The sequence below is a fragment of the Lates calcarifer genome, linkage group LG1, assembly GCF_001640805.2.
Source record: "Lates calcarifer isolate ASB-BC8 linkage group LG1, TLL_Latcal_v3, whole genome shotgun sequence".
NCBI lineage: Eukaryota > Metazoa > Chordata > Actinopteri > Centropomidae > Lates > Lates calcarifer.
In genome coordinates, this window is record NC_066833.1 from 4,980,091 (window position 1) to 5,004,709 (window position 24,619).

A 24,619-nucleotide genomic window follows, 5' to 3' on the forward strand; every position below is an offset into this window, starting at 1 on the left:
CACTTCTACATTTTCAGTTTGATTTAAAATCTCTCTGAAGTTTAAATTCACATATAGACATTCCTGTGAATATTCTCATTCATCCAGGTCATAGTTATCTCAAGGAAATTTCAATCGAACGCAACTGGACTTAGTTATTGTCTAGGAAGACGTTTTCACCTCTCATCCAAGAGGCTTCATCAGTTCATGCTCGCATCTGACCAGGCTGAGACTGGTCCAACTAGCTGGTGTGGAGACCCAGGTATTTAACCTCTGCGAGGGTTTTCACAAGACCGATGATGTCATGGATCCTTTGTGCTCCAGGTGCCAACAACAGTCGTTGGAGTCACATGAGGCCATTTGTTAATCGTTGTTTTTCTTAGGGGCGAAATCGTTGAGTCTCCTGGGAAGGGATGAAAGGGCAGCATTGTAAATTGGAGATAGGTGGTGTCTCAGACCTCCTCCTACTGTTGAGGGATGGTTTCTCTACTTTTACATAGATGGCTTCTTTTACTCCTCTTTCAAACCATCTGTCTTCTCTGTCTAAGATGTGGACCTTGTTGTCCTCAAAGGAGAGGGTTTTCTCCTTTAGAGCAGCATAAACTCAGTCATTTACAACATTGCCAAACACATAGCCAATATCCTGGCACCTTTGGTGGGCAACACCCCACACCACATCCAAAACTCCATAGACTTTGTAAACAAAGTCCGGAACCTAAAAATGGATACAGATGAAACCATGGTATCCTATCACGTGACTTCCCTGTTCACATGCATCCCATCCAGGGAGGCGTTGGCCACAGTAAGAGAGCGGCTTACACAGGACAGCTCCCTCCAAAACCGAACAAACCTCGAACCAGAACACATTTGCCAACTTCTGGATTTGTGCCTGAACACCACATATTTCCAGTTCAATGGCAAATTTTACAGACAGAAACATGGCTGTTCCATGGGTTCCCCCATTGTGGCAAACTTATACATGGAGAGAAGACAGATGGTTTGAAAGAGGAATAAAAGAAGCCATCTATGTAAAAGTAGAGAAACCATCCCTCAACAGAGGAGGAGGTCTGAGACACCACCTATCTCCAATTTACAAGATGTCAGGACTCAGAGGAGGTGAAAAAGTAAGCAAATGTTTTGTCTTGCGGTTGTGCATTGAAGGGTGGCTACTTTTATAGTCTGTTGCAAGCACAAAATAATACCTGTGACTTAAGAAACAGTAGCACTCTTGCATGCAATGAATGAAGCAGAATTTCAAAGCTGACAAATTCATGTGTTTATTTCAATGTACAGGTATAAGTTTCCAGCAGAAAATGGTAAAACCATTTAAAACCGAAAAAGGTTCAAGACCTCAACATACAGATGAATGTACAGAACAGTCAGTGCGAAATGGAAATGTTTCGAAAAGTGAACAGCAGCAGCAACAACATACTTACATTGTTAGAGAGGTTCCCTGTCATTGTGAAGATCTTGGACCGCAAATGAAAGAGGTTAGTCTTCATGTTGATGATTTGTACAGGTCTAGTTTACTATTCATCTTTACAATGAGAAGATCTTAAGTAACGAAAAAAAAAAAAAAACAACCAAAAACAAAATTCTTTGCGCTCACATTCAAGCTAAGGCATATTCTGAATACAGAAAAACACAAAGGCATATAGTGACTCATAATGAGTTTCAGGTTTGTGGTTATAAGTCAGTGCTGTGACACAGCCCCCAGAGAGGAACAACTTTGTATTCTAAAAGGAAGCTCACTGCACCTTCTAGGTCACAGTGTTTTCCAGATAAAGCCCTCCTCATCAGAAGGCACAGTGGAGTTGGGCTGATGAAACTGAAAGGAAAGCCTACTGTGTGCAGATTTTAACTGAACTTTTTTCCCTCGTTGTTTTACTAACAAATCTTTACACACACAGCATAAGCAAGATGTTGTGGTTCAGGGAAAAAAAAAAAACAAACAAGAATATGTTTCACATTCCGAGCAGTGTAGAATAAATCCTGGGTGAAATGGTAGGCACAGTGCGTTCCAGCTCAGTGCTTTGATTTGATTCAGGCCATATTCTTGATGAGCTGTTTATATGCACCTTCATATCTCAAATATGACTATGGGAATAGTAGCATTCACAGAGGGCAACAAGGAAATTAATTTACCCTGACTTTTGTTAACAGTATATGGCACTGCAGTACAGGCATCAACTCTCTCTAATAGGTATTTATTGTCATTCATTGATTGTTATATATATACCTGTAGTCAATACAATGTATTAATGTATTATAATGTATTATATTAGGCACAGTAAATTATATCAATTTCTTCATATAATTTTTTTGACAATTTTTGGTGGATAGTTATTTATTTGGTAATTTTTACATACACAGAAAAAAGTAAGTACCTGTGGTTAATGAATTCTATAAGTTTTTTACTTGTGAATATGCAGTGACGATTGTTACAACAAAGTAATTACCTGAAGTGAGGATTTAGAAATAATGGAGTAATAATACTACAGTTATTATTTGATATTTATTGGGAAAATGCCAGTAAACCCATAATTTATTCAGTTTGTACACATAAAAATTAAGTATGAGTACAAAGAAATAAACTCTAGTAAGCACAGCTGGGCAACGTGGCTCATAAATAATGTAGCGAGAAATTATATATATATCTCAATCTCATCTATAGCACTTAATAAATGCTGGGAGTCCCTGCCACATATGAACGCATCAAAATATTCATGTTTATAGCCATTAATGGTTCAATTGCATATAAAAAGCGGGAAATCACAACCAAATTAAATTTGACAAAAATGTATGTATTGGGTGGCATTTCAAATGGTGAAACAAGTTTGTGGTACCGCTACTTTTTGTGGCAGTGGTTTGCCTGCACATTTTGCAGGTAACTGTTGTTTAACATCGTGTATAAGTGAGACAATACATCTAACACTGACCAGAAGAGTGGTCAGGATGGGCGGGCGAGTGATATAATATATTACCATTATATATTATTGATTATTATGATTATTGATTATGATTATTGATGTTATATTATAACATATCACCCACCCCTTCTCATAAACATCATAAGGTAACATAATAAGTGAACTTACTCAGAATTTATCTACAATTGGCTAAATATTGGCTGATAATATCTGCCTGCTGATTTAGCTGTTAGAATAATCAGCAGACAGTAATTACTTCAGAATTATGTAATGGATACTAACTAAATAACTGTAGTAACCATCCAAAATAAAAATAATCATGCTAATCATGCTAACTACAGACTTAATGGGTTGTCAGGCTCAAAGCCCTTTCTCTGTAAACTTCAAAGAACAAATATCAGTGTGGATCAATAAAAGTTTGTTTGTTCACATCTTTCGGCAGTGCGCCTGTTTTTGAGGAACTATATTTTAAAATATAATTTCCTTAATTGAAAGATATAAAAAAACAACTAAAAGTATTTAAATTCAACAGTCTGATTGTCAATGTTTCCATCTAGAACATTGATTTCAGCACCTTTGAAATTGACAGCAGCTTCAAGGTAAAAAAAAAAAAATCGGCTTGAGCCTGGAGACTGGTGAAAGAAAAGTGTAACAATGAAAAAGCAAAACTATCTCTTCTCAGTGCCCTTCAGCAAGGCTTTTAACATTTGATTTAGAAGGAGACACATTCTGCTGTGATTGAAGCATTTCATATTCTTTCTCCTCTATCTTGTCACAGGCAGGCAGACCTTAGACAAAAAAGGCACTTTACAACATTTGGTGTTTGTCTTATATCTTAATCTGGCTATTGCTATCACAACTGGGCCAACAGTTATCAGAATGTCTAGCAGAGAAGAGCACTTTCAAGACACAGCCACTTTGATGTCCTGCCTCACTCACTATGTCTTTGGAGCTTTACTTTCCTTGTCTGACCTTTTCAAATATGCTCAAGATTCACACTGGGAACCTTTACCCCACTTCCCCACTGCTCTAACCTTTTGGTTGCTGCCATCCTCGATTAACTTGCATCATCATCTTGCCAGGCCTCATCTCTGCGTAACCTCAGAGCTCCACAGTTCGCAGGTGGCCACGTGGGGAAACCGCAGCCAATACACTCTGAGGCAAACACTCGGACTGCTCCACAGTGCTGCCACAACAAGACCAGTGGGGCTTCCCGGGGTGTCCCTTATGATTGTGACCGCAGCCTTTAAATCCTCCTGCAGTCAGACAAGCAGGTAGGAAGACAGACAGATCAAGACAGTAGATCAGAAACAGTAGGATTTGTAAGTCTTGTAGTCATTTATACTGGAGCCATGTGCATCTGTTTTACATTATATTGTGATTATTGATGTGATTATAAGTCATTGTGCAGGAAGAATGTGGACCTAAATGTACCACTATGTAGAGCCTGAAAAATCTTCACAGGGTAGGATCTCTGAGGAGGACTGGTGATATTACAAACATGCCAGATATACACTGATCAGCCATAACATTATGACTGCTGGTGAATGAAGTGAATAACATCAATCATCCTGGTATAACACAGTGTTCTGCTGAGGAACCTTTGATTCTGACATTCATTTGGACATTACTTTGTCACGTACTGCCCACCTAAATATTGTCACAAACCAAGCACACAACCCTCCAATGGCAACAACACTCCCCAATGTCAGGGGCCTCTCCCAGCAGGATAATGCTTCCACCACACTGCAAAAACTGCTCAGAAATGTCTCCAGGGACACGACAAAGAGCCCAAGATGTTGACCTGGCCTCCAGACTGCCCAGATCCCAATCTGACACAGCATCTGTGGGATGATCTAGAACAAGTCAGATCCATGGAGGTCCCATCCCACAACCCACAGGACCCAAAGGATGTGCTGCCAATGTCCCGGTGTCAAACACTACAGGAGATCTTCAGAGATCCCATGTCCAAGCCTCAGCAGGTCAAAGCTGTTTTGCCAGTATGAGGGGGACCTATGCAAAATTAGGAAGGTCCCACAGGTACTGAATCAGATTGGGATCTGAGGAGTCTGGAGGCCAGGTCAACAGCTCTGGCTTTTTGTTGTGTTCCTGGAGACATTTCTGAGCAGTTTTTGTGGTGTGGTGGGAACATTATCCTGGTAGGGGAGGCCCTGACATTAACATCCAAATGAATGTCAGGACCAAATGTTCTTCAGCAGAACACTGTGTTATACTGAGATGATTGATGTTATTCACTTCATCCACCATTGGTCATAATATTATGGCTGATCGGTATACTATGCTATACAAGTTAATTCATTAAAGCAACATTATGCAATAATTTTACCTCAAAATAACAGTTTCAGAATCATTTTGATCGTTCACTGACGTGTCTCTGTCAGTCCCACTCAGCGCCCCAAACTATGTAACATTTTGAGAGGGTACAATTTCCCTCCGACTGAGTGACAGTCAGCAGCTTAAACTGCTGGAATCAGACCCAGCAAGCTCAAGAGTAATGCTGAATCGGTTAAAAAAATTTAGAAGTCATTAAAAACCAGTGTTCATCCCTTATATCCAGCCAGGAAAGTATCATGTGTAATATACACCGTTCTGCTGTGTTTCAGTTCAGTGAGTGGGACTACGGAGTGTGAGCTCCGAACCGATTGATGGGCGTTGTTTTCTGTACGTGAAACCCTGCTTAACTAACTCAGACTCAAAGCCCAACAGAATTAATCACCGCTAGTGGTTGCAGAGGGTGCTTTTGATCAGCAAAGTTACATTGTGTTGTTTTAACCAAAATGCCTGTACATTCTGCGAGGAGATGGAGAGAAATGGGGTGATGAGGTCTGAAATAGTAAAAGATACAACAGTTTCTTCTTTTCCTCTTTTTAAAAGTGTAATTGTATCACATGCATCTCTGATGTTTGTACAAATTAAAATGAATGTGACTATGATTGCACATGGATAGTAAGGAGAACATTAGTGAACAACAAGCCTGCGTTATTCCACTCAAAAAGCACAGATGCAATAATGCAATAAGAACCCTTGTTTCAAATCTGTTCTTCAATCTGTTCTCTCTCTGTGTCTTACTTAAAAACCATTTAGTCTACCATTTCTGTTCTTTTGGTTCATTGTGGAAAACACCTTAATGAAAGCTGTCCCTGTGAAAAGAGATTTGAAGGATTGCTTCTGTGTACCTGGCATGGTTCCTGGGCAGCCACAGCGAGCCTCTTTGGCTCCTCCACTGGAGCAGAAGGAACAGCAGTGAAACGTCCCGCTGTGGTGCCTGAACTTCCTCTTCACATTCAGAATAAATGGAGACCCCTGGAGGTAGGAAATAGTCAGTCAGCCACTCTGTCTGTCTCCATCTGTCCATGTTGACAGAAACCAACACTAGATAAACACAGTATGGCTGGATTCTCATCACTCAGGATGTCAAACAGTCTTTTATTCATCAAGCATCCCAGTGGACAAATCAAGTAATAATAACCAATCAATATCAGAGTTGTAGGCAGCCTGTTTTTTGTTTTTTTGCCTGAAGAGAATTTTGTGCACATTGAGCTCTTCAGTCAGAATACCAGTCCAACCTCAAATGACACTTTTCAAAATAAAAATACATTTCTTGTATTGGTTTTGTACCTTGACATGTTGGGCTTTGACACAAACCCACACTGAGTAGGTTCCTGGCTCAATGGGTGTGTATGAAACACCATAGGACCCGTCATTGTTGTCAACCACTGTAGTCTCCACTGTGCTGAAGGAGAAGATAACAAATTATCTTGTTAATCGCATAAACAGAATGCAACTGATGTTAAGGTTTGTTTTACCAAAATCAATAAGAGTGTCAGTTCCTTGAACGCAATCTCCTGGCATCAAATTTCCTTCTCACATTTTTAATTGAATGACATTAATAACAGGGAGCAGAGCAGTGTATGTCTTGTTTGCATTCAAATCATCACCAATATCTGAGTCTGAGTCATCATATCTGACTCTTAGAGCAAGGATAATTTGTCCACCAAACTTTAGCCAAATTCTTCTTCAAACAACCAGAGATCAAAACATTCATTCCTTTTAACGTCATTGGCAGAGGAAGTATATTGATATGCTCTTGATCCCTGCTCAGCAATTTGTAAGTTGTTAGTCATTTGCAGCCACTATGAAAAATGAGCCAGCTCTAATGAAAATTGGTGCAGTATCTGTGTTGCTTTGAGTCCATTCATCTCACTGACAGCTTCTATTACAACCTCACTCACGATCCACAAATGATTTCTCATTTTTAAATCAACAAATTCTTCTGTTTTCAGTCACAGTATCATGAAACTTAACCAATACAGTGGCATGAACAGTCATGATTTAGCTCCACCACATCACAGAGTTGATAAGCCACAGTTCAACCTGCTTCATGCATCCAAATCTTCTCTGCTGATCACTTTAACTGCATCAGGGAGGAAGCTGTGGTGATTACTGAGATGTAATCAACAATGTGTGCAAGATGGCAGAGGTTCTGTGGTTATGTTGGCTGCACTAGATTTTATCAAAGTGGCCACAGTTGATCTGGTGTGAGTAACTGTGGCTTGCCAGGCTGTTGCTACATGCAAGCTGTTGTCCATATGAGACATGTCAGGAGGATAATATCTCGTTAGAATCACATTTTAATTAGGCATGAATCTTTACAATCACTGAAATAAAACAGAACAAGAATATTTAATCAAAGTGTAACAGTCAAGCAAAAGCATGACTTAAAGGTTTGTGTGATTTTTGGTGGGTCCTAAGGCTGTACATCCTCTAACCAAAGTCACAAAAATAGCACAGTACACTCTGTTGACCTGCTCTAAGCAGCTTGGCAGCGTAGGGTAGAACATTTTAAAAAATCTACTAGGCTCCTAATTACTTTTGTATAACTTGTTGAACCAGATATGCTCAAGAAAATTTACGCACTTTCCAAAGCAGGCCATGCAGTGTCATTCACTCACCAGTTTTTCTTCTCCTTGTGTATGACACTGACCAGGACTTGATCTCCACCTCGTGCGACCTGCTCTCCAGCTGAGTCTCTGCACACCAGCGTGAAGTGACCCTGCTGGCCCTCCCTGCCCCGCTGTAGACCTGTGGCCACGAGGAGTTAAAGGTTAGAGGCCAGAGCGATGCGCTGAGCAAGGAAAAAAAAAGCACATCACGGGCAAAAGTATGCAACACTTGAATATGTGATTGTGGAGCATCTCATCTGAGCTGCTGCTATAACAACCTCCTCCCCTCTGTGAAGGCTTTCCACAAGGTTTTGGACCCTGGCTGCAGAGAGTCACTCCCATTCAGCCATGACAGCATTAGTGGGGTTGGGCATTGATGTTATGTGATAAGGCCTGGCTGCTGTAAAGTTCTTACACCAAAACTGGAGAAACATACATACATCATTGCTGAATCTGTTCAAGGATTCATTGTTTTATTTTATTTTATAAATTGTTTTTTTTTACTGTTACTGTTGTTTTACTGTTTACTCAGGAGTAGTAATTTAAATGTTGTTACTATTATGCAGTGATAATAACACCATTTGCCTATTTCTTTCTATTTTTCTAATTCTATTCTATTTTCAGAAAAACACAGACGGACACACGTACATGCAGGGACAGAGAGGCCTTTCACATAAATACATGTCACTCACACCCGGGGAGAAAAGAAAAGCTTGTTATGTGCTGTGAGTACATATGCACAAACTTTGCAAACACACAGGATCCAGAAAGACAGCCACAAACACAATTAGGACAGAAGAAGTTGTCTCGCCAAGTTTCACCAGTGATCCAGTGTGGACACATCGCACTAAAAGAGGCACTTCATCATTCAGACACACCACCAAATGGAGACATTTAAGATATTTGTCTCATGTCCCTAAAGACTTGAGTTACACAGATGCACACATCGTCTTACCCACAAACAACCACCCACTGTGTGCTTACGTAAGCCACTTTCGCCCCCTAAACATATGGCAGCTGCAGTCAGTTTAAGTGTGACTTCAGGCACAGCTGGGCTTCACTGCTGCTGACCAGACTTTTCCAAAAACCTCACGTCATTATTTAACGTTTCATTAACTTGTTCTGCTGTGCTCTGGGGACACACGCTCGCCGAAGATATTCATCTGCTGTTGTGGTGTCATGTTAAAGCTAACATCATTTGTGTTCACATCAGTGATTAATGTTGCTTAGCATTTTCTTGCCAGTCTATTAGCCTTGCCATAACTAATGATCCTGCACTGTGTTTTCATCTGTTATTATTCAGTGTTTTCCTGTAAATGCAGCGTGATCTGTTTGGATGCCGTTGCTGATGAATCAACTTGTACTAACCCTGCTCCTACTCCTATTACAACCACAGTATGTACATTACTACAAATATTTCTGTTGATGCTGTTGCTGCTAACCAGAGTGGCAACAATTAGTCAGATTAGACTGGATAAGACAGTGAACTGTTGTTTGTCAAGGAATTACTCCAATATGTAAATGAAATCCCACTAAAATTGCAAGTTGCTGCTTTTAAATTTCTGTTCATGAGTGAGTAAAACAAACAAGAGAAATCTGAGTTCCAAATGAGTAACTATTCTTTCAAAATAGGCTAGTAGCATTTCTACTACTATTACTGTTACTACAGGGGGTAGACGTGACAAAGCCCATTTATGCAAGTACTGTACTGTATGAATCAGAGGTAAAAGTTAAGGTTATGAGCTCTGAAACACCACTAACTAGACTATAGTTATTGCTGAAACAGTTAATTGATTAGACAATCAAAAGAAAAATTATTGGCAAGCAAAAATTACAAATATTCAGTGGCTTCATCTTTTCAAATGGAATAATTTGATGCTTTTCCTTATTTTATATAAATGTAAATAATGTTAGTCAGAAAAACAAGTAATCTGAAGATTCTGAAGTCACACAATTAATGGAAAAAAAACCGAATCATTAATGATGGCAACCATTAGTTCCAGCCCTATTTAAAATGTCAAAATACTAAGAGGCAATGATATGTACACATACTGTAAGTCTAGTTCAAAACCTTTCTACATAACAAACTATTTGTCCTTTACATTCTTGCTACTTGTATTTAAAGGTACAGTATGGAAGAATTTGTTGTCAATGCGTGAAAATGTGGTCAGGCTGAAACAGTGATGGCAGGTAAAGAGACTGAGAGGGTCAATAAGAACTTTATGGATGCTCGCTCCCGTCTACTTACGCAGTGCGAGTATGTGTGCGAGTGGGCAACAGGACGTATGGTGAAGTTCACTTCACTAACGGCCACAGGTGTCAGTAATAACAAGGGTTCCACAACCTTTCATATCTAGGATCTGAGAACAGGAATTACTGCCACTGCCACTGATGAGCTGCTACAATCTCAAACACAATCCTTTGACCACTAGCTCTATTACTACTATCACTGCTGCTACTCTGTGAATCTATGTGTGTGTGTGCAGAGAGTGCAAAGTGCCCAGCAGCTGTCACCATTACAGAGGCAGCTGTTCTGGACCACATTTCACCTGTGCTGTACAGCCTTGTGGTTCAAATCCACCACCACAAACCCTCTTATCACACAGAGAGGGGATAATCATCAGTAAGCCTCTGTGATATCTGCTCTCCAATAGTCAACACAGAAGTCTGGCCTTTATCTGCCCCCTTAAACAAAAGAGCCGCACTGTGTAAAGCTGATGAAAGGTAACTTGGAAAGAACAAACACAGTGGAGGTAGATAGAGATGGTTTAGCTGATGTAGTGATACTGCAGATTTACACAACCCAATTCAATATAAAAAGGACAAGTCTTAAAAACCCATAAGTCAATATAGAGAGGAAGTGTGGATAAATGGAAAGGTCACTGCAGGGCAAAATGCTCTGTATGACCCCAAGCCAAACAAAATGCACAGAGACTATTACAGACACAAACAAATGCTCAACACAATAAATGGACTGACCTTTTGGCAAACTTTGCAACAATAAACATGCTCTTTGACAGTGACAAGACTTGGCATAGATCCATATTTGTGGAGGTTTTTCACTTCTTGAGCTGGTAAAAACTACTTTAATCATAATCTGTCACAGAGACAAGCTGCTACAAATCTCTTAAGGCTGCAAAAATAATTATCAATTAATCTGTGAATGATCATTATTTTTTAATAATTAAGTTATCATTCAGTCAATAAAATGCCTACCACAGCCCCATACAGTCCAGGGTTTATCTTCACATTGGTTCTTTTGTCCAACTAACAGATCACACATCAATTAACAGCTATATAAAACAGAATAAAACAGGACATCCTAAAAACGTTTGGAAATTTCCTTGAAGAATGAGGTTAATCAGTTATCAAAATTGTCTATCAAAACCAATTACCTCTCTAGTAGTAGTACTATTTCAGCACTTTATTGTCCCTTTGTTGTATATTAGTTTAGATGTACTGTACTCAGACTGTCTGAGAGAAAGGAGAAACCTGGTACACGCACACCACTGTATACTTCCTCTTAAAATTAACTGTATGTAGCAGAAGTAGTAATTCTCCCAAAAACAAACGTAGGAACAGCTATTTCACTGCCTAAATTTACCTTGTTCAAGCTGCTCAAGTTCCCTAGAGCCTGAACTACATGTCTTTTGTCTTTCAAGGGGGTAATTCCTGTGGCTTGAAGATGTCCTGTAGCCACTTGTAATGTCCCTTGTGAGTCCTTCTTTCTCTTCTCTCTTTTACAGTGTGTGTGTGCCTGTTATGTTTGCATGTAAACACCCCTTCATTGTGCTGCCTTCAGGCCTGTTGAGTCACCTCAACATTCCTCCAGTCCCAAAAGAATTTCAGTCTTGGAGCCAAAGCACCCAGGAGGGTAACAACAGTCTTTAACTGCTCCAGTAGAAGTCAGTCTACTCTCCACCTCCTCCCTGTAGCCTTTAACCTGTCCCCGCTGCATCTCCACCCACCTGCCTATAAGTACTCACACTAGAGCTGAAAGGCACTTTAAAAAATGAATATCTAGCAAAATAGGCACCCTGTGTAACTAACTGCATCTACAGCTTTTGAAAAGAAAATTTAAGTGTGTGGGTGACACATCTATTAAAAACCTGAATACCATAATGACTAGGAAAAGAAGGCAGATCAGTATTTTGACAGAGACTGGCCACCTGGTTCCTACTGAAGACATACTCCATTTTCATGATTAAAAAGCAAGTTCCTAAAAGTTGGTTTACCTTCCCCTTCAATAGTGCACTTGCTGACATCCACTGTGTTTGAGTTGATCACTCCAACCACTGGATAGCCCTCCACCTCTCCTGCTGGCTCCCTGGACATGAAGCAGATACCGCTGCCGTCGTCTGGGGCGACGGTGGCCGGATGGGGGTCGTAGCTACCCTCTGCCAGACTGGTCAGTCTTCTCAGGGTCACTCCTTTGGCGCTGAGGATCTCAGCATCAGACCCACAGCTCAGCAGTCTCTCTGCAAACTCCACGCCGCCTCGGACATCCAGCAGAGCCTGCTGCAGCTGAGCTCTCTGAAGGTGGAGCTGGTTCCTGTTGGACATACATAGTGTGAATAAAAAAGAGAAAGTTGTGTTGTTATGGTCTCACATTATTAGAATAATAATAAAGCATGTTATTCTATGGTTAACTATGGTTATTTTTTTCTTCACAGAAAGAATTTACTCAGTTGTAGCTGCAGGATATGTTAGTAAGTGGAGCATGAGTTCAGATCATCTTGTCAAAAAGCAAAGATCCAGTGCTCAGCTTTCCGGCTTCAAATGTACACTGGCACAAGAAGCAGTTTAACAAACATATTGAAGTCCAGTGCATGTGCCAGAAGGGAGCAGCTTATTTTCTGGGTGGAGTGTATCACATCTGCCAGACATGACTTTCTGGGCCAAAAAAGATTCCAAGTACAGTACAAGGCCAGAATTGTAAATATAGGGAAATTGTTTTTGTGTTTCTATATTGATTAATCAAAGAAAAACTATCTTCTTATTCATTCCTTGCACCCAGGGAGTTCAGAGATCAAGGTTACCATGCCCAGAGCAATTCCAGGGTTGGTGTGAACACAGTAAAAGCAGCATCAATAAACTTCAGTCAGCCTCAAATGAGAACATTTCAACAACCTCAAGAACAACAGTGTGATCAGGATACTTCAGGAATAACCTTTTATACTGTATTTGATCTTTATTTTGTTTTTAAATAAATACAACTTTCAGGCTGTGGTGACTTCTAAAAATCTGACACTCTCCACAGGATCTGTGTTGGCTGCATCATCATCATACCTGCGCTGGACACGGAGCTCCTCCAGGTGACGCAGCAGAGACAGGCAGTGGGCCTCCACAGCGCTGGCATAGCCTCGCGCAAACGCCCTCACCTCGTTGGCTGTTGCCTCAACTCGTGCCTGCAAAGCCTCCTGGGATACTTCCACCTGCAGAGAGAGAATGGAGAGAAAGAATTTTGTTTTACAATAAAAAACTTGAACACTTGCATGGTTTTAGTGGAACCCTAATTTTCTAAATAGACTCACCTTCTGCAGTGACTCCTCCAGACGCTCCAGGCGAGGTCGCAAGCGTGCGGTGACCAGCTCTCGGATGCGGTCTCCATGGCGATCAATGACATCATGTGCGGGGCAGCAGCGGTGGTCACGGTGCAGCGTAGCGGCACATTCCAGGCAGACGGGCAGGTCGCACGGCTGACAGAAGAGCCGGAGCTCCTGGCCCGGATGGAAGGAGCAGAGGACGGGGCGGCAGAGACGACCACGAGACTTCAGCTCATCCAAGCCCTGAATAGAGTGAGATGCTGTCCTCTTCTGCCGCCTGCAGACAGCAGAGGGAACAGATACAGATAGTCACGTCAGTGAGTGTCAGAATTAAGATTAAGTTAAACCTCTGGCCTTAACTGGTCAGACATTACCTTCTGTGTGCTGTAGGAGAAGAGAATACAACAGGACAGAGTAGAAAAACACAGACTAGAACCTCACACATACTAGAACTGTGAGACAGAAAACACCAGACTAGAATTATATAAAATAAGAGTATAACTTTATAATTCTGTTAGTGTGACAGCTCAAAATAAAACAGAATTGAACTTACTTCCTACTTTCCATTTCTTAAAAAAAAAAAGATTTGAAGATTTGAAGGTTTTCTTTGTTATTAGTGACAGTATACGCACAGGTCACTGGAATTTGGACTGATAGTTGGATAAAACGAGCAACTGCAATAAATAACCAATTTTTGGACAAATGAGTAACCAAGACAATTATCTGCAAATGTATCTATGCTGAGGATAATCGTTAGCTAGCGCCCTGCTATACTAGAAACTCAACTATCTGTGAGGATCATAGAATAGGATAGGATAGACTAGAACAAATCTGAGAGCAAAATAGAATAAAACAGATGAATAGAGTGGAATAGAATTTTAAAATGTGAAAGCACAAAATTAAGTAAAAGAGAATGCAGTAGTGCAGTGCAGTGAGTGTGGCAGCAAATTACTACAACACAACAGAAGAAAACGGGATCTATGTATTAGCCTGACAGCAGAGTAGAACAGAATGAAGTAGAATGGAACAGAGTGAAATACAAAAGAGCAGAAATGTGCCTATCTATGAGTGTGGTGTAGAGTAGAATAGAACCCTGCCTATCAACAAGCATGACTACATAAACTACAATAGACTTTAATTGACAGCAGAATAGAATGGAACAGAATATGACAGAGTAGAACAGAATCTACATATGAAAGTTCAGTTCAGTTGAATTTTAATTCTATTTAAGTTCAAGTGAAGTTAACAGGTAGATTCTGGTCTATTTGTGAGTGCGGGAGAATAATGAGTAGAACGGAACGGAAAAGAATCAGTTAACCTGACATTAGAAAAGACTACAGCAGAGTACAATTAGAGTACAATTAAATACAATAGAACACGACTTTTCCTGTAGCGTAGGATAGAGTAGAATCGAACAGAACAGAAACTTAGTGTGTGAACTTCACAGCACAATAGAACAGAGTGTAATAGAATGTACGTCTTAGTTTATCGAAGCAATAGATTAGAATGGAATAAACTAGAATAGAACTTTTCCTAATAACGTGATATGTATTTGAATAGAGAAGAATAGTAGGTGCAATCGCTTGACAACAGAATAGAATCTCACGGTGAGCATTACGGCCTCAACTAGAGCAGACCTATGTAAAGGAATAGAACAGAATAGAATAGAACAGGTTCGACCTGTGTGCCTGGCAGCAGAACTCGCACAGGTTGACGCTGCAGACCTCGCAGCGGCTCTCAGCGTTTCCTTCGCCGCACAGGTCGCATCCCAGCGGGCCGTTCGTGACCAGGGTCTCCAGGAATACTTCGTCGAGCGCCAGGTGGTCGGTGCTCAGCCCGGCCGGTCCCGACGGAGGAATGTCCACCTCGGAGTCACAGTCGGGACAGAGCACTGTAACGGTGACGGCGGGTCGGTCCCCCGCCTCCACCGCTGGGCAGCGCGAGGACACCGAAAACGGCTCGAGCTGGGCGATACAGTCAGAACAGAAGGTGTGCAGACAGGGGAGGATTTTAGGCTCCCGGTACAAGCGTTTACACAGCGTTACAGATCGCTCTCGGGTTAACTAAGACGCCGTTTTGTTCGTGTTCCGAGCGTAACGTCGACTGCTCCGCGTTTTCCTTCCGTTCAGACCGCGACATTGTCTGTTTTTGGTGAGTTTTGGTGCCAAAAACAAACCAGTGATTACCACCTTCAGACCCACCGAGCTCCACCAACCTGTGGTCAGAACTGAGACAACTTCTCTAGAGCCTTCTCTTCTGCATAGTAACCACACACATGAAGCTGACTACACTGTTAAAGCAAAAATATTTTTATCTTCATCTCGGTGATTGAAATCCCACTTGAAAGTCCTACTTTTCTTCGGGAGAAGTCGGCTGCTGCATTCAATGCTCCATGGGACATATGACACCTCACTCACTGCCAGGCCAATAGGCTGTCAGGGGTGGTCCGAAGACTTTTCGGGACTCCTCACTAACAGTCTGAGACCCTGACTGTCCCCATCTACTGGCAGGACAGAACAATTTTTGCTATCATATGTTAGCACACATGATTTTAGAGTTGCTCTGAAAGCAGAAATAATATCACTTGAGAAGTTTTTATTTTTGTCAGGCCGAATGCTGCATTTTCCCCCAAAACTGTCAATAGATAACAAAAGGGTGTCAGAAAATATGTAGCATAATATAATAATACATTCAGTCTGTAAATGCTTCAATTTTAAACTGCAATTTTATGATATTCTGTTTATTTTGATGCAGTTTCCTCACAACACAGAAGGCAGTTCATCTTGTTTCATGACAAAAAAATAAAAAGTAAAAATTCAAGATAAGAGGAATTTAGAAATGTTAATGGATAAATAATGTGAGTGTCCACTCTCAGTAAAGCATGGCACACACATAAGAAGAATAAAAAGAAAATGAGAAAAGTAGACAGAGAAAATGCACCAGAGTTAAATGCTGTTACATAGCAACAACACACACTGTAATAAATTAATTATTTTATGTACTTTAAATTATCATTACTTTTGTCGGATTCTGCAGCACATGCGCACAATGAAGACATACTGTATTTACCCAGGTTGAGATGTATAGGGGAATATGTATGTTTGTGTGTGTGATTAGGTCAGATAATAGATGCAGAAGACACTGGTCGTAATGCTCAGGTAAGCTGATGCTAGCAGGGATGAAGCAGCACTGTAGGTGAAGTATGTGTTCTCTGACACACCAGAGCCTGAAAAATATGAAAGGAGATGATGTTTTTGCTTGGATTTTGATCTCATGAGTCAGTCTGTTTTATCTGTCTATATCAGTGAATATATTTAGACTTTTAATTTAGAAATAGCTGCAAGATTTCAGTTTTAGAACCCCTTTAGCACCTCCGTGAAGTTTCACACCCAATGAGAGATAATAATCACAAATGGAAAACTGATTATATCAACCTGTTTTGGATGTTGCCAGTTCATGACACTTCAACAGAGAGATTTCAAGTTCATGCAAGGAAATACATGACATGAAGTTATAAAATCAATTATAAAATATGAGATAAATATCAATTATAAAATCACACCTGTTACAGTTGCTGTAGAGACAGAAATCACCAAGTCATTTTCAATCCTGCAGGTGTAGGCGCTGCTGATGTTGACTGGCTGTAGCACGCTAACAACGCTGTATATCCCTGCAGAGCTCTGTGAGAAGCTTGTGTTTCCCTGCAGGACGTCTCCATCAGGGTTCAGCCACGTGACATTTGGTTTGGGGAGCCACCTATTTGCCTCAGCGACCAGGGCACCATTTGAGAATGTAAACTTGGGTGCTGAAAAGGCTGAGACAATAAAAGTGGGGTGTAAAAATTACAAATTTTCCAAGACCTGCTTCAGTCAACAGTTACATTATTCCAATGTGTTATAACACTTGAAAATATCTTTATATCTGCTTACAACTACATTATAGTGTATTATAAACCACTTATGTTTATACAGTATACTGTGTATAAATGCTAAATAGGCATGGTTTAAGTAAAGTGTTTTTCAGAGAAATTCATTTTCAAAGCAAACACAGGATGAAACTGGAAAGACGAGTCGTCCTACCTGCAGTTCTGAGATGAATGTTGACCTTCCCTCCGCCATCAGAGGAGCTGATGCTGCAGGTGTACTCCCCTTCATCACTTCTTCTCACATTCCTCATCAGCAGAGAGGCATTTCCTGTGACCAAAGTATCAGGGAAGAGCTCAGTTCTCCCTCTGAACTGTGAGTTCTGGTCCTTGAGATCCGGAGCTCCATCCTCATACCGGTAAACAAGTCCCTGTAGCCCTTTCTTTGTCCAGGTGACTGACACCTGGCTGACTCTGGGTTTTTCACTTTGTGTCTTAAGATAGCAGCTGAGAAGCTTATCTTCGCCGATGTTGGCGATTGGCGCTTTGTTGCTGCTCATCACCTCAGATAAGGAACCTGTGGGAAGAGGACACAGGCACAGACTCATAACATGCAGAATATCACAGATTATTATTCCCTCTTTTTATTACTGTGACTCAACAAGGAATCACTGTTGAGCTAATAAGGGTGACGTTAAAAGATACCCATTTGATTTGACTAACTGAGACCACTTAACCCATTTTTTCCTGCTCAGAACAATTACTTTGTATTTTATTTCATTCCCTCTTACTTTGGATTTTGATTAGGAAGGGCTGCTTAATGGCTGATATAGAAAAGAAGAGGAATTATTAAATACATAAACATGTATCCCATGAGCATACTCTGATGCAGATCTCGAGCCTGAAGCAAATTAAAATTGAACTTCTTAGAAGACTGTGCAGTGATTTGGTAACATTAAATAGAGTAACTTTAAATGTTACTCTAGGTGCATGTTGCAGTTGAGTCACTTTTGGGGGCACATGTCATCTAATTCTTTGCAGGTGTTGAGTGACAAATGTCTACACCTAAAGATTTACAAGTTCCCTCATGCTTCATTTCCAGTTCTCCTTTTTATCCTATGTAGACATAATAAACAATCCCTAACCCTAACATGACCACAGATGACCTTTTGGTCATGGGGTAACTTATCTGTACCTTCATTTTACCTTAACAAGATCATCTGTGGTCAGAACTTTGTCAGTCATATCTATTTTGACTAAAAAGAACTGGGAGGGAACAGGCAGAGTGCAGGAGGCTTTTCATCTTCCTTACACAAAAACACCCATGGATGTCTGTACACACATCATTTATCTGAGATGGAAATTCAAACACATATTCAAATGCACATAGAACATCACACATAAAGCTCCACACACACACACACACACACACACACACATGCTTTTAAACACTTGGTGGTATCTTGTCATAACTAACTGCTTTTTAGTTTAGACAAACACAGTGTGTACTGAACACACCCATGTGTCTCCTCAGGGCTGACAATGCCGTCACTAAAGATAACAGGATTCTCATAAGGATCGACAGGTTTTACGTACCTGAGAAAGTCAGGGCTAAGATGAGGATGATGAGGGCTGAGAATACGACGATCAGGGTTATCATACTACACAAAAAGAGAAACACAAGCGCAGGGAAAATGTTAGGAGACAGACATACTGACAGCTTGAGCAAAAATCAACATGTGGATCAACTTTACAGCAACTGAGACGAGAAGTTCTTCTGACACCTGCAGCAAAGATGTATACATGTCATTCACTTAAGTAAAAGTATACATACAGCAATTTAAAAATACTCCATTAGAAGTAAACGTTTGCAAGTTTAATTACATCACTATTCGATAGTTACTGACACATCAGTGCTTAACCAGCATTTTATAGAGGTGAGGCTACTTGTAAACTATTGTTAGGTGGACTTTACTATAATCCTGATTGTTTTTTGTTGATTATTTTACCTCTTTGAGCCTTGAACTTAGAAGTTTAGAGGGTAAAATGCATCTTTGGTGTAACAGCTGACACCTCACAGACATATGAACCATGACAAGGAGCCCTAATAAGCTAAAAAGCTAAAAGCTAAAAAAAGCTAAAAAAAAAAAAAAAAAAAAAAGCTAAAAAGTTAAGAATCTTTGAGAACATAACATTTAATCTTTAGCAGTGCATTATATGTTATAACCTAAGATATGAAAAGTAACCAGAAACTATAGCTCTGGCATAAAGTGGCATAAAAAGTATAATATTTCCCTCTGAAAAGTAGCAGCACTAGCAGGATGGTAGTACAAATAACCCAAAATTACTCCTTTAAAATACAGTAAATGAGTGTTTGAACTTAGTTACTTTCCACCTAAATGTTTGTACATACTCAGACCTCACGGCCTCACCTGTAGAAAATGATCTGTCCGAGGGTAGCCATTGCTGCTGGTGAAACCTCTTGAGAAGAAGAAAAAAAAAAGTTCTGATCCAGTTGCTTAAGTCAAAGGTCCAGTCATGCCATTCCTCCTAACTATCCACCATTCCTCCAGAAGTAACAGATGTTGTCTGCTTCTGCAGAATGACTGTCTGCTGCTTTGCCACGCTTGAAACACAACACCATAAGTAAATATTACCTTTAAGGCGTGGGCTTCATACATGTTGACATGTTGTCAGAGTAACTCATTTCTTATCAAATTAAAGGCGCATGCTGTTAACTTACATGAGAAAAGAGCTCTTATTTGGCAGCTTATTCCCCAGAATGATATTTGGTATGTTAGATGTAAAAATACTAACTTTTACTATAATTATGAAACCGATTTGGTAATTTATGTGACTATAGAATGTGGCATTGATTGCTGCTGCCTAACAGTTTGTGAAGATAATCAGTATTTGTAAAGGCAAGGAATGTCAAGTACCCACCCAAAGCACCCACCCAATCCATTACAGGTATAAAAAAACAACCCCTGCTTTCAAAAGTAAATTAAGAATATATAACGAAGGAATAGTATTTTAAATTGCATACATTGCATACATAAATTGCATACATTTATTCATGTGTATGTCATATATTGTAAATTAACTTTTGAAAGCAAACAAACAAAAGTACAGAAGTACTACCAGCAAAATGACCTCAATGTATCAAAAGTACATGGTTCCTGTGATTGATACATTATTTTAAATTGCATACATTTAATACCAGTGCATCAGTGTGGAAGCAGTATTTTACTGGTTGAGGTTTTAAACACTTAATATACATTCAAGTCATTGGGAACTTAAGGGCACTACCCTAAGAAAGAAAAGGAAGAAGAAGAAGAAAAAACACCTTAAGTAAAACTTAAATCATCAAAAGGCATGTGGAAAAAACTACATCAGCTAGAGATTTTTTGAGACTATATCTGAAAAAAAAAAAGTATGCTCAACTCTTACGTTTAGTACAATCTAGTTTGATGGCAAATAGACTGATAATGTACAAGGAGAGAAATGAGACAATGGCATCACTATGGGAAAGCATCAGACACCCCTCATGACCACTGAAAAATTCTGCCAACCTCAAATCAGCATGTGACAGCGATTATAGTATATGCAAAAGCATATAATCATCATACAATGTGACCATGTGAAAGAAGTGGTTCTTATTTCAGTTCTTCTAAACACAGACACAAGCTTGGGAAAAATGCATAGTTAATTTCCAGTAAAGATGCATGTGGGTTATGACATTTGGTGGCGTTTATGGCTCTACGTCTTCATAAACTGTTAAAACTTTCAGTCACACAAAGAGCATTCTGTTGTTTGCTTTATAGCACCATGACAGTGAAAACATTCTCAGTTTCATTTATGACAAACTGAATCAACAATCTCAAATTTATTTTTATAATTAGATATAATAGACTAAAAAATGTCGTAAAGATATAAGACCACAACAAGAGGATGATTGTAATAAGGCTTTTCTTTTTAGATTAGATTTAAAAATGATATTATGCTAATCTAACAGTGGTAGACCAATCTACCAAGGTTGCTGTGATGACAAATGCTTTGAAGATCATTTGTACAACACATTAAATCATGTGTATGTCATATATTGTTGTGTACAGTTTTATGATACGTGTTTTATCTGTGTGTAGTGTTGTTCCATCATTGTGTGCATGTTTTAACTTCGACTCTGCCCCAAGGATTGCAGGATGGAAATTAGCTTTAACTCTAATAACACATTAATTAATTAATAACACATTGTTGATACAGCAGTTAACTCACATTAAACTGTCACATAACTGTTTCATACATAGATTTCTGTTGGAAGGATTAAACAAACAAGACACAACATGTGAGTTAGTGACACACAATTAGTGAGCTTAAAAGTCTGGTTGGAACTAATAAGCATCTTCCCCAAAATATTTAACTATTCATTCAATGTTATACATTGTACATTACAAAAATGACATAAGTTATAGATGCTATCACTTGTGTTATTTTACTTTGTTGAAAACTATTTGATTACTAAAATGTGGATCTGTATTTGTCAATGTACGATTAAAAAAAAAATCTGGGAAAATCCTCTTTAGAGAACTGAAAGCACTCAGTACCATCATTGTGAAAGTGCTGTGGCCTGGTACATTGTGGTTAACTTTTGTCACCACCTCTGTCCTGGCATACTTAAGGTGAAATCTGTTGCAGAAAATTGAGTTGCTTTCATGGTTGACACTCACCATCACAGCCACCTGTTAGAAAAAGATCTTCTGAGAGTACAAGGAAGAAAACAACTCAACTGAGGCAGCCTTGGAGGACATTTTCTCAGACTTGACCCATTATTTTTTTTTAAAATCTGACACTCTTTTCAGCCAGCATGATTCAATTTGGTAATGAGGTTGTGCAGAGACTTTTTGAAGCAATAACATCTGCTGTGAGTATGGTTTTGATGGTAGTTCTCTTCTACATTCTGCAGCGTGTATTTGACATGCATTTTGTATGCTCGTGCATACAAGGTACACATCCACATGGTTTTCTGTACTTGTTTGTCCCCCCTGTGATCCTCACCTTTGTTGACAACATCATTGAGCCTTTCCACCAAAAGAAGAAATTTTCCAGCTGGCGTCTTCTTTCCAGTTTCTGCAGTTCCTGCAATAACTGCTGCAGCCATTTTTTAAAGATGTTGATTAAGTATGTCAGTTTTGCTGCTGTATGGGTAGCAACTGTTCTGTTTGATGGAGACTGGTACCTCTGCCTGAAGACGAACCAGCAACATCTCTCAGACTGGGATTCCTTGCAAAAGAAATCTGACTGATGAGGAGCGCCACATTCAAGACACTTATAAGAGAGAATCACTTGTAAGTAACAACACACAGCAAATCAAATAAGTTAAATCAAAACAATTTCAGAAATGAAATAGTTTTATATCTTCAATATGATTTTTTGAGTTTGAGTTTTTTCAAACTCATAATGTACAGTATTAATCTGACAAAGTTAACAAAATGCAATTTGTTTACACAATGGGGAAATTGATGTCCAATATATGTATCCAACCACCTCATGTATTCTCTGACTTTTAAGCTTTAATGTTATGTTGTTGATGTTATGTAACAATTATTTTGTGAGAGCAGCTGTCAGTCTTTAAGTGGTATGATAACAAGATGCAACATTAAATCTTAAATCTTTAAATTAGTCCAATTAAAGAAACACAATACTGTTTATCAAGGTAATCTCCTTGTATTTAATATTTTTTCCTCAAGGACTGCAACATTTCAGGACCAGAAGTTCCTAAAAGCCCTAAAAAAGTAAATACATTTCAGACATGCACCCACTTCCCACTGTTCTGTTCACACATCAGTTACAGTTTTAGGATTAGATAGACATTTTGGGATATACATCTACGTGTTGAGATTTAGATGAAAAGACTGATATCACTCTCACACTCATATCTGTACAGTAAATCTGACATTACAGCCAGCCTGTTAATTTAGTCAATTATATTACTTAAAGACAAAAGACAGAAAGAAAAATTTTTCAGTGTGGCTGGTGTATCAGGTTAGCTGAATTCATATTGTTCCCTGTTCCAACTGACCCTTCTCAGCAGCACAGTTGCTGGACCTCCACTGTTTACACCGAATTTTCTGTAATGGTAGAAGGGCTGAAAAGAAATTAGAGCGTCACTGAAACCAAAAAATGTTGCACTTTATCCTCCTTAAACTATTGAATAAATCTTTTTTTAAAAGTTGGCCATTTTTCTTTTCTTTTCCAGGACATTGGCTTTGGTGTAATCTGTGTTTTTTTAATTCTTTGGAGCATCATTGAAATTAGAAGAGTCTATTGCTGTATCAGAAAGAAACAGAAATGCTGCATTTGCTGCCCCCCCCACTACACTGTGGTTTATGAAGAACTTCTGGCGGAACAAGTGAACAACCATTTGAGCAGCAAGCTCCAAGAAATAGCATCAGAAAGAGCAGAAGCAATCTGTAAGCCCTACCTTGAAACTATTGGGAATCATGAGCGGCAATTAAATAATACAAGTGATGACGACGACAGCGTTTCAGAAGCCTGGAAGAAAATCTCAGCCCTTGATTTCTACTTGATGGAAATTGAGAGACAAGAGGATCCACATGCTATATCATATTCGAGTGGGTCTGCATGACATTACATTCAAACGTTCTGGAGTAGATGTAGGAGAAAATGAAGTTTCCTCATCAATATGTGTTTGCCCTAACTCTAAACACGAGACACACTATTCTAATGGGAGGGACAATCTGAGGGGGCAACGGACTTAAACACAAGACCTGTCTGCTTATGTTAGTTATCTGACAGAGGTGCCACTAAAGTAAAGCACTACAGCTTACCTCAGGGAAATTTGAGTGAATTGGTGGAGATAAATTGTATTTAATAATAATTATTAGTCACTGCTTTCACAGTTTTCAAAGATTATTGAATAGTTGTTTTAAAATTAGATGCTTTCTTTTGGAAAAGAACAAATTAAGAATGCATGGATCTAGTACAAACAGATTAACATCTTTAACATTAATGGAAATGAATGAAAAAATACTGAAAAAGCATTTGATACAATAGATCATGACAGATTACTTTCTATAGGCATATGACATGAGAAGCATAGTTCAGTGGTTAGGTAGCTATTTGGAAAACAGACAACAGTTTGCTGGCAGTAAATCTGAATGTCTTTTTTGTTATTTTTGTTCTGTAGATGATTCAAAAAGTACTGATGATTCAAAAACTGAAATGGTTAAACTTAAACATGGTTTGATGCAAGCGAAGAATTATTAATTCATGTTTTTTTGGAAATTAAAAAAGGGAGGATGAATACTGAGTCAGTTT

The 24,619-nt window shown here is 39.3% G+C and overlaps 2 protein-coding genes across 2 annotated transcripts; both read right to left on the reverse strand.

The window, feature by feature from the left end:
- Positions 1–1,242: 1,242 nt before the first annotated feature.
- trim45 (tripartite motif containing 45) lies at positions 1,243–15,837 on the reverse strand. Its single transcript, XM_018660704.2, is given in 9 exon segments — positions 1,243–4,165; positions 6,107–6,233; positions 6,549–6,663; positions 7,883–8,012; positions 12,109–12,425; positions 13,163–13,308; positions 13,408–13,696; positions 15,100–15,458; positions 15,460–15,837. Coding segments are annotated over 9 exon segments (1,737 nt in total). The 5' UTR covers positions 15,559–15,837; the 3' UTR covers positions 1,243–4,010.
- A 176-nt stretch (positions 15,838–16,013) lies between these two features.
- Positions 16,014–19,900, reverse strand: vtcn1 (V-set domain containing T cell activation inhibitor 1). Its single transcript, XM_018660705.2, has 5 exons — positions 19,714–19,900; positions 18,878–18,942; positions 17,499–17,858; positions 16,982–17,233; positions 16,014–16,645 (listed from the first exon to the last, which is right to left on the reverse strand). Exons 1-5 carry the CDS (start codon positions 19,743–19,745, stop codon positions 16,533–16,535), a joined length of 822 nt encoding a protein of 273 aa, XP_018516221.1. The 5' UTR covers positions 19,746–19,900; the 3' UTR covers positions 16,014–16,532.
- Positions 19,901–24,619: the final 4,719 nt, after the last annotated feature.